Raw genomic sequence first — 11,537 nt, 5'->3', positions numbered from 1 at the left:
ACTGCTGCGTCAAGGTTTATGTTGCATTTTGTTGTTTATGTTCAAGTTAATTTTGAGTTTAATCTACAGTGAATTCAAAGTCAAATTTTTATTTTATAACATCTCATGTGTTTTCTCAGCCCATGAAAGAACACTCAATCTTTTATATATATATGTGTGTGTGTGTGTGTGTGCGTGTGTGTGTGTGTGTGTGTGTAAAAAAAAATCACATTAAGTGAAAGATGTGGTTTTCACTGTAGATGGATATAAGAATATATATTAAAAAATGTGAATCTAGAAAGTAACTCAGTGGAAAACAAAGCTATCAGACAAATGAAGGGGGGTAGAAAGTACAATATTTCCCTCTGAGAAGTAATGGAGTAGAAGTATAACGTTTTATAGAATTTAAACGCTTCAGCTGAGTACAAATACCTTGAATTTGTACAGTTGTAGAGTACTAATGAAAATTAACTTACTGATTATCATGTATTCTTTTACCATATAGCCTTGGTCACCATGTTGTATAAACAACAGGAGCGGCCTCGACAGGTGCTTGGCCCCTCCTATAGAGACACACACACCATGACAGCACTCTAACGTACGGTCACATGGACATAAACACGCATCCAAACTTGACCGTTTTGTTTTGTTTGCCCTCACAGGACATGCCGTGCCAGCTTGCACTCCTGCTGGTCTGAGATAACTCAGCAGTTGCTGTGTCACTGTGCTGCATCACGAGAGAGTAAAGACAACTCTGTGTCTTCCTCTGTCAGCAGAGCAGACTGAACGAGGGCACCAACTGGATTCTCAAGGGCTTCTTGAGGATTACGTAGGTCAGGTTGACTCATGGTAGTTATTTTGCTCTGTGCTGCAGCCCGTGTGGGAACGTTTTTCTTCATTGAGGACAGAGGGCATTTGTTTTCTTTTTTAGTTTTTCTTTCTTGGCCAGAATTTTGTTTCGGAATGAAGCTTTCCTAAGTTTCCATAGGAAGTGAAGCCTTGTCCCGTGGTAGTATTACATTGTAAGTATGTATTAGTATATTGCGCAGGTCCAAAAGCTTTCTGTTATCAGTGTTTCTCCTCTTTGCAGTGGCTGCCTAGACTTTAGATATTATGTGTGTCAAATAACTGGCACATCACAACTTCTCAAACCAATACCATGTATTCATTGACAAACAAACATGTGAGCTACAGTGTCACGTATTAATATTCAAATTCTCTACCTGTGTAAACTATTTTAAAAAAAGATAGATAAAAGATTCCATGATGCAAATATATCCAACAGGTGGAGCTAGAGTGCTATTAAGAGATACGGTGACTATGGGGTCACCTCTGTCCCTGAAAGAGTAACGCAGCAAACCACACGATCATTGTGTTACCATGACATCATGTGTAATATACGTGAGTGATTTGTTTCAGTGTCTGCCCCTTTTTGTTCTTTGAAAACCACATGTTCAGAATCAGTGCACGTCCATCACCTTGGTCTACAGTAGTGCTGGCTACCTGGAGCCATCATCGGTGGACATGATGGAGGCTGTTGTTGCCATGTGTGCTTGTATGTATTGCAGACTAAAACTCAGACTCCCTGAAATAAATAATGTAACAGCCTGAAAAGGGAGACTTTTTTGTTGTTGTGCATGTTCCTTGTGTTCTGTGAGTTCATATATTAAAGACGAATTTCTAGCAGGTGTTGAAAAACAGTTCGTCACATTTAAACCACAAGAGGAAGGTGTGATGTTATTTTGGTGTTACATGGGTTGCTGAGCCCCTCTCGAATCGTACAGAGACCCTGCATGGTGCTCAAAGCGCCTGAACACTTTGACTTCACTCCGACAGAAGGATCGGACTTCCCACTGGTGCAGCTCCGATATGTAGCAGTAGCAGCACCATCATAATACATTTGACTTGCAAAAATATTAAGTCGATTCCTGTCACAAAGCCAGAGATTTTGTGTACTGTCAGCACAAAATGTGTTTTTAAAAAAGCTACATTTCAGTCATCTTTTTTCCGACAAAGCAAAAGAATATGTATTTGTGTCCATATTTGTGATGAACTATGCATGCTTCATTGCAAAATATGAAGGACGACAACATGATAACTGACTGTGACAGCAGTAAATGTCACACAGGAAATCCACACGGGTGCTGAGGGTGCTTTTAACATACAAGTGATGACAAAGAAGTGCACAAATACAATCATTTCTAGGGAAGGTTTTGTGATCTTTGGTGTGAGACTTCCTGGAAGCCGATTCACAAGTCAACCAAAGTGACACTGGCAGTGATGATTCAGGGACTGTGAGATGATGACAACAGGGTGGCTATCCATTTAATACCTTTTGGTGTGTTAGGCCATAGATCAGTGTGGCAATATAAAAACCAAAGGTAGGTGTAGCTATCACAACCCCGCTCGTGACTGGACAAACAGGGAAATACCACATATGAATCATTCAATTGTTCAGCCACAAACACTGTAACTCGAGAACGATGTGTTTAAATACCACAACACCGGCCACCATCATAGAAACTCCAATACTTTATTATATCTATCCTCAAATCTCTGCATCCTCAGGTTCAAAGGAAGCATCGTTAAAAAACTAGATTATAGTGGGTAAACGCAGAAATATGAAGTCCAGCCCAGTTGCAAGAATAAATGTTGCCACTGTACATTTCTGCAAACCACATTAAAACTGTACACGTCAGACAACATTCATATGTTCTTATCAACATTACTGTAATACGGGTCATATGACGCTCTGATTACTCATATATGAGCTGACTTGTATGGAGGGGATTGAGGTGGCATGATGGCTATGGTCAGACACTGTGCAAGCAAGAGACCACCGTTCAAGATTTCACAAAGCATGAAACCTCCGGACAGACACTGGAATATTAGGACTGATGAATCAAAACTAACAGGACTTAGATGCACAACTCAGAGATCAGATCTTCATTTGAAGAGCACTGTCTTTACTTTTAAAAAAAAGCCCAATAAAACAAACAAAAAAAAAAAAACAGGAAAACACACAACACAATGAAAACCAGGGCTGGAAAGCGAGACACTGAGGTCCCGAGAGAGGAGAACAAAGACACTAGAGGATGAAACCACGAGAAACAGGTGACACAAATTGAGCTACTTGCACAGATGGGTGGACACAGAAGGCAGAGTTGTTCTGAAACAAGACAAGAAATGAGCATTTTACAATTAAACAGGAAGCAAAACCTAAGAGCCAGCCTAAGAAGTGAGACGGGATGTGGTACGGGACACTTCCTAATTCAAAAAGAAGCAAAAACATTAAAGAGACAATACGAACAAGTGTTCAGAGCCAAAACATGTGCTGTTCCTCACCCAAATACAGTGTTTTTTTTTGTTTTTTTTGTACCCACACATCACCAGTCTTTGAGTTAGAGTTGTGTCACAACGTAAAATTGAAAAATTCCAAGTAAAGAAAGGTGAAGTTGCAACATTTCTGTGCTTTGTGGAAACATTGCTTTATTTCTCAACATAAACATGAACATGAAAAAATGTCATGAAATTGTGCATTAACCAAGGAAAAAAATGCAAAAACACTTCTGGCACTGTGCTAATACAACAACTTCTTAATGAAGATTCATAGAATTACATTAGATCTACTCATATCAGCTATATTACACATGTAAGGCTCACATTTCACATGTCCAGAAATCCATCTTAATGTTTCGGGAGATAGTGAGGGTACAGACAGCAATAATTCCACACTATTCTCTGAAACTAGAAAAAAAAAGAAGTTTTTTTTTTCTTATTAAAGATTACGAGGGAATGCCTTTTAGGATATGAAAGAATGGTTCTGAAAAGCATTGGCTTGAGTCGGTAAGGTATCTTTGTTCATTCATTCATTTATTGAATTATATGATCAGTTCATGTCCAGGTACCAGTCCACCTTCTGGCCATGCAAGTGCATGTGTGTGCATTTAAGGCATGTGTGTGAGATGAATAACAACAATAAAGTTTTTTTTTTTTTTTTTTTTAAAAGTTTCCTCTGTGATTATTAAAGTATTCTGTAGGGTTAACAGGATATAGACAAAGTGGACACACATAAATCATAAGTAGTATGCTTCATCTGTATTTGTTTATGTTGTGTTTAATCTCTGTGAAGTCACATTATTGATAATTGAATTGTTGTTTTTTTGTTTTACACATGGAGGGGAGGGAACACTGCAGAAGGACAGTGCTTGTGAACTGGACTGTTGCTCTTTTCATTGATGTTTTTTTTTACACTGAAAAATAAAAGCTAAAAGTAATTCACTATCTGCCCCTGTCTTCAGGCAGCTACTCACAGGGAGATTTATTTATTTATTTATTTATTTATTTATTTATTTATTTATTTATTTATTTATTTATTCATTTATTTATATATTTATTTATTGCATGCATGTATGTATGTATGTCAAGCTGCAACGCACTCAGTGAAAGAGATGCTACATAACCTCATCTAAAATCAGAGTCCACACAGTCAAAAGGATTTCTGTCAGGGGAGTTTATATCTGCCCTCTTTCTTTCCCTTTGCCAGCTTGTGGCAACCACATTTTATATGTCAGGCCTCAAACATTTCAGCGCGCCACTACTAATTCTGAGCACGGCCTCTTCCAGTGTGTTAGGGTTCAAGTGTTAGTGGCACACTAACCTCCATTGTGGTGACACAGACCACCGTGATTCAGAGCGAGAAGGTGCAAAAGGAAGGAGGGGTTCAAACTGACAGGCACAGGAAACCATTTCTGCAGGTGTTCACACAGCAGCGAAGGGGAAAATCTTGAGCCGCTCTGGTAGTTTGTCTCCTCACTGACGCTCATTAACAGAAAATAATCAATCTTCCGTCAGTGGTTTTGTCCTTGTCGTACATCGGTGCCACATATCTCTCCACGATCAGTGCAGGAGGCAGAGCAAAGTGGCGTGCTCTGTCTAATCTGGTCGGTTGCCATTCAAAACTTAGTAACGTGGCAGCCAATAACTATAGCACAAGATAATGGGAATCAAAACTACTTTTGGGGGGTATTTTCGTTCTCCCACTTCCCCAAAAAAAATCACGTGTTGCCATAGTTTCATAGTTTAAAACAGAACCTAAATCTAAGGAAACACTCTGCAACATAACAAACACACTCTGTCTCACCACAACCTTGAGTGGAAAGATTTTACCAACAAAAGACAAAACATTTTTTTTTTTAATAACTAGTGTGGTGGTTAGTGACAAACATTCACTTTAGCAGCTGGGGCGGGGGGTGTGTGTGTGTGTGTGTGTGAAAATAACAGAGCCTTTTCTGGTCTAACACGTTTTGCAAGTGACACAAGTCAGGCCCGTGACTGTGGCTTTAGAAGCCATCAAAGAAAAACAGAAGTCCTCAGCGGCCACCGGGCCACACTGAGGCTGCAGACATTTCATGCCTCTCTGCGCTTTCAAGTAACGAATCGTTCCTCTCAAAACATCGGAAAAACTTCAGTGTCACTCGAGAGTTTTAGTAGGTGTGTTTTAACCCTGAAAGTCCAACACATGCAACATCATGCATGCTGTTTTCAGTTTTCGCGAGAAGTGGTTCGAGTAAATGACTATCAGATACATTTCCAGCAGCGTTTTTTTTTTTTTTTCTATCGCCGTGGGCTGAAAATTTGACTGTAATTTTTTGCCCTTCACGACCAGATGCTTGCAACTTCCATCAGCATCTGTCACCGCATGAAGACTGCAGCACAAGACAGGAAAGAAAAGGTGTGAAAAAAACAGGAAAACGATCTACAAACCTTTCCCCTGGCGATGGGGGAGAGGGGAAACAGACAAGACACTTCGAGCCCCGTGCTTGTTGCACGTCTCATGCTTGCACAGTCGAGCAAAGCCAAAAAAAGAAAGGTGTGATACAATCTTGAGGTTTTTCTTGAGGAGAAGAGCTGCTTATCTGAAAGACGGTCTGCGAAATTGATTTGGGGAGAGATTTGACACTGATAAAAGTTTTGTATTAGTATCAGAAGTTGTGAAATTCTGTGAAATTACTTGTACATTCGGTGTCTTGAGATTGAAAATACGTTGCGTGAAGACACTGAGTGCGTCTGCTTTCTCTGAGAATATTCAAATGCTTTGGGACCGCCAGACGTCTAAAACCTTACAGGATCCCTTTCATATCAACCCAAAAAAAAAAAAAGCTGAATCAAAAACAGGAAGAGGTTCATTCATTAGTTTTCATTCATTCTGCCTCGACAGCGTTGCCTAATAACAAGTTTGCTGTATGTTCCAGTACATCTCTGTACCGACACCACACGCACAAACCCCCGATGAACAGCTCGACCACATTTCACTGCTCCATGTGCACAATCAGACAAGCGAAAACAAAACAATCAGCCCTGCAATATTTACTTATCTCTGTCTTTTTAAATGTGAGACACAAAATGAAGCCAGCTCTTGTGTTTACTAGTGTCAATCTGTATTTCTCACAAATATGCACATTTTCATGCCATAAATTCTGAGATTTCTTTAAGGTTTTTACTTTCACGTGCGTAAATTATTGCTTTTGGTTTTTAGGGTGCATCACTTATGATCCTTTAAAGCAACATCATGTAGAAATTGGCATTTTGTTTAGTTTAGCAGTACAGTTTGAATTATGTATTTGTGCAATCAAACAAAAACCAAATGAGTTTAAAGAAGCATATTTATTTGTTTATTAATTCTCTTCTCAACAAAATCCCCCGCTTCCATCACTTTTAAACATTGAAATACTGAAAGCCAGACTAAAAACGAAAATGAATTTGAAACACACAAAAAAAATCATTTGAGTCATCGTCTCTCAAATCCAGCTCGAGTCTCAATTGATTTATCTCCTGTAAAGTCAAGCACCAAGTTCGGAAAGCAATGACTTGATTTTACAACTCATTTGAAATTGATATATTAATCAGTGCAGTGACAGCGCTACTGGGTGTTACATTTCAAACACATGACCATGGCAGCATGGTGTGAGTACACACATGAATGAATTAAAAACTGAAACTAAAAAAAGCGCGAGCATTCATGCGTCAAATCTGTTCAAATGGCGAGATGGCTGGTTAGACATCACATCAGGCATGTGGTCATTAAAGGAAGTTAAAAGATCATTTCTGGAGAACAAGGGCGACCCAAAAGTCCAATTTGTCACATACACCAGAAAGGGCACACAGTTGCAAGGGACACTCAGTGACTGTGTTGTCACAGCATGTCTGCACACAACATTCTCTATGGAGTCAGGTCTCATCAAGATCAAGAGCTGTATCTCTTCAACAAGGACAGATTCTGAGAGTCAACATTCAAACCAAATGAAACTGATGAGTGAGGAGGAGGTGTTCATCAGCTTCTTCGGAAAATATACCAGCCTACTCACACGCAATTGTTAATGCCCTTTTCACCCACTCATACCATTACACTGATTAAAAGTCCCTTCATAAGACCGGAGAAGAACGTGGCTCGGAGTGTCTGATTCAGTTTACCAAAAAAATAAATAAATAAAAAAATTGAACAAATGAAATTTTACAGGGAATTTATAAACAAGCTGATGTCTGTTTGGATAAATATTCTAGACTGGTCCCAGACCTTTAAATCAAGATTCAAGATTAATTTTATGACATCACAACAGGGCTGTAAAAGGTTTGTAGTCCCTGTATGCTAATCACAAACAGAAATGATATGGATTGGAAAAATTATATATAAAAATAGAATGTTTTTTTTTTGTTTTGTTCCTTTGGAGAATGGTATAAGAATGGTTTGAGTTTAAGATTCTCACAGTCTGGGGAAATAAGCTGCTCTGTAGTCTAGTAGCACAGCAGTAGAAACCTCTGTATCACTTTACGCCAGATAATATCTGCCTTAGTCACGACCGCATACTTCAGTGTCATTAACCACCGGACACGTCTGTACCACTCGCCGGCAGATACTTCTTTATCACTTGCCACGGCATACTTCTGTGCTGCTTGCCGGCTCACAGCAGGGCGAACAGGCCACGACACCGCCAGTGGTTATCATGCTTTAGTATCTTTGGGGCTCTGCAGTGGCACCTCACCTCACCACTATCGCTGATAATTGGTAGTTGAGTTAGCTGATAGTTGCCAGTTACCTGTTTTTTGTTTTTGTTTTTTGAATGAATGTTGCAATAATGATTAAAAAAAATAATTTGTCATACATAAAATTCAATTATCAAAATCTTATCTAAGGAGACAATAAAATGCAACATGAGGTTTAAATCACAGGAGCTCTCTGTACAAAGGCAAGTGTCCCTAAACACCACATCGCTGCTCTCATGGTAAAATTATGCACAGTTTTATCATTCATGCTTCGTGGGAGGTCTTCTTTCTGTGTTGTCTGCTGCTTCCTCTGTGACGGCTCTATAGATGCTGTTACTGGCAACACTAGATCATTAGGCGGAGCTCATCTTAACTGAAGACAATATCTGCTTTGAGGAGGAACACTTCTTTGAGGATCACACACTCGGTATGTTTGTACCTTAAGCCCAAATCTTTGCAAGATGCATACATTATTATCTAGTTTTGAATACACATGCCTACCTCAGCTGCTCCTGTAACTCTTTGTGCACATGTTTTGTGTGCATGAGCTTTTTAACTCATCTAATTGGTTAATTATTCAACTAAACTGATTAACCTAAATTGAACCTCGGACATCTGCTGTTTCACCTGAATCTTTGTTCACCCCTTCTGCTGTTTGTTCTTAGACCCAGAGTTCACACTAGGGACCAAAGTGTAGTAGACTCTGATGGTGTCTGTAGCCCGACGGTATGTCGTTCAGTTAGACGCTGTCACATTGTGTGAGTGATTCTTCAGTCTTATTATATAAAGGGAAGTGAGATTTTTATGATTCACACAGTCATTTAGTTTTCAGTCGTTTCAGTCGACGGCAACGTGTGGCAAAGTTGTGGCAACAAATTCACTTGTGTTGAGGAATTTTGGCCCATTGACAGGCTGCAGACTGAAGCATTCAGTCACAGGTGCTGTCTTGTTTTTTTGCACTGCACTGAGCAGAGCAAATAACTGACCTGTGAGACGATGGTCATTGCTCAAATCAGTGTACAAATCCTGAGCTGATGAGGAAGATCTTTATCTTCTGATTAAAATTAAAATGTCTTCCCCTAAACCACGCAGGGCACCTTTAAACTGAATAATATTTGAGCAGCAATTTAAGTCATTGTCATTGTCCAGATAGATGATAGATGATAGATAGATAGATAGATCTGTTAGATGGATATAGATTTGTTCAAAGCTACACAGCACCCCCTTGTGGTTGAAACAGACTACACAGGTCAAATTCTCAAACCAAATGTCCTTTTCTTCTTCAGTTCACTGATGGCCAACGGTTTGAGATTTTCCCAGGAAGACCTTAAAGGCTTGGATGAATTTTACAACGACACTTATGAATACCCGTCTGAAGAGTATTGTTGTGATGGGGTGGGGGATATATGCGACCTGAAAGAGGGCATGCAGTTCGAGGCCATGTTCATCCCATTTCTGTACTCGGTGGCCTTTGCCGTGGGTGTCCTGGGGAACGGGCTGCTGCTGGGAGTTCTGTTCCAGAGCAGGAAGACTTGGAGTGTGACCGACACCTTCATCCTCCATCTGGGTGTGGCAGATGTCCTGCTGCTGGTGACGCTGCCCCTGTGGGCTGCACAGGCCCATCAGGCTCCTGGGTGGACCTTTGGCACACCTCTGTGCAAGATCACAGGAGCTGTTTTTACGGTAATAACAGCACATAATAGTATGATAACAGTGGTTGTTTCTTTTTTTTTTTCCACTCATCTTTGGCTCATTTCTTTTGTTCCTTCAGATCAACTTCTACTGTGGGATCTTCCTCCTGGCCTGCATCAGTCTGGACCGCTACCTGTCCATCGTCCACGCCACCCAGATGTACTCCCGCAGGAACCCCTGGGTCGTCCACATCAGCTGCATGGTAGTGTGGCTCTTCTCCCTGCTCCTCTCCATCCCTGACTGGATCTTTTTGGAGGCTCTGGAGGATATAAGGAGAGACAAAACAGAGTGCGTTCACAACTTCTTAAAGTTTGATAATCTGTCAGAAGACGCACTCAAGGTCAGCAGGTCAGTGGGTGACTGGCGGCTGGCGTCACGCCTCCTCTACCACATAGTGGGCTTCCTGCTGCCTTCAGCGATCCTGATCTTCTGCTACTCCTCCATCCTGCGGCGGCTGCGCTGCGGCTCCCAGGGCCTCCAGAAGCAGAAGGCTTTCAGGGTCATCGTAGCCGTGGTGGCGGTTTTCTTTCTCTGCTGGACGCCGTACAACATCACCCTCATGGTGGATACACTTAATACTGGGAGCAGCAACGAGACCTGTGGAGTCAGATCATCTCTGGAGAAAGCCAGGATAATCACCTCCTCCGTAGGTTATCTCCACTGCAGCCTCAATCCCATCCTGTACGCCTTTGTGGGTGTGAAGTTCCGGCGTCAGCTCCTGAACATCCTGAGGTCACTGGGCTGCAAGATGAAGACAATCCACCAGTCCAGCAGGAGGAGCTCCATTTGGTCCGAGTCCGGTGACACCTCCAACTCCATCGCAATCTGAAGCAAACATGAACACGCTTTCAAATTGACTTTAACAGACAGAGACATGCACAGCTGAGTGTGGAATGTGTTTCTTTACATTTCCTGTGTTATGTAACCTGCAGCAGGCTATGTTTTCTTTTGATTTCCTGTCTTTCATGGTGCATTTTTAGTCCTAGATGAATACTGACATGACCACTGGGTATTTAACTTTAGGTCATACACCTCTACTTATAGGCAGCTGATCTATTTTTCTTGTGTTGCAGAAATGTAATATGATCCTTTTCTGACTCCGAGACAGAACTTTAACATGAATGAATCAGGGAAACATGTAACCGACTGCAGTAAGCATTGTGACTTATTTTTTTTTACTTATCTACTTATTACTTATTATTATTTCTCATTCAACTCATTGCATATTTTATATTACATTTTTTCTGTATATTGCATTGCATTTTTTTGTATGGTATAAATAAAATGATATTTTCTGAGCCACTCATGTGCAGTTTCAACATTTCGGTACTGCAACAGGGTTAAAAGGACAATTTAAATGACCCCATCGCCAGAATACATGATGACACTGGACATTTCTGCCAACCGAGGATATGTGCAGTTTTCAATTTTAACGGCGATGCTGTGCAAAAAAAAACACTTGGTAAGGGTAAGAAAAGAACACCTTTGGTTAAATCATCCAAACATGATGATCCGGTCATTACCTGCTCTCCCCCATGCCGAGTCTGGTGAAGTATCACGGTCCACAGATCATTTCTGGAGCTTCACGGCAAAACCAGTGTTGCAGCTTTCTCCTAAGCAACTGAGGCAGATGGGGACTGAAAACACAGAAAACAAAACATAAAATGGCTCCATACAGCCCTGATATCCTGAGTTGATTTGAAAAAAAGACATTATTTACACGCTTGCAGTATGATAGAGCAGCTGCAGTGGAGATTATGGCTTGACAAAGGGGGAGCAAATATTGTCTTGTGAAATCGATTCGGCATCTTGACCCTTCCAGA

General features: G+C 40.8%; 1 protein-coding gene across 1 annotated transcript; it reads left to right on the top strand.

Annotated features, from left to right (window-relative positions):
• Positions 1–6,662: 6,662 nt before the first annotated feature.
• cxcr3.1 (chemokine (C-X-C motif) receptor 3, tandem duplicate 1) lies at positions 6,663–11,003 on the top strand. Its single transcript, XM_037075402.1, has 3 exons — positions 6,663–8,449; positions 9,309–9,705; positions 9,794–11,003. The coding sequence occupies exons 2-3, from the start codon at positions 9,316–9,318 to the stop codon at positions 10,541–10,543; spliced, it is 1,140 nt and encodes a 379-aa protein (XP_036931297.1). The 5' UTR covers positions 6,663–8,449; positions 9,309–9,315; the 3' UTR covers positions 10,544–11,003.
• The last annotated feature ends 534 nt before the right edge of the window (positions 11,004–11,537 follow it).

This window comes from Acanthopagrus latus, chromosome 17, assembly GCF_904848185.1.
Source record: "Acanthopagrus latus isolate v.2019 chromosome 17, fAcaLat1.1, whole genome shotgun sequence".
Taxonomy (NCBI): Eukaryota; Metazoa; Chordata; class Actinopteri; order Spariformes; family Sparidae; genus Acanthopagrus; species Acanthopagrus latus.
The sequence above is the reverse complement of the archived record's forward strand: the minus strand, read 5'-3'. Positions and strand labels throughout refer to the sequence as shown.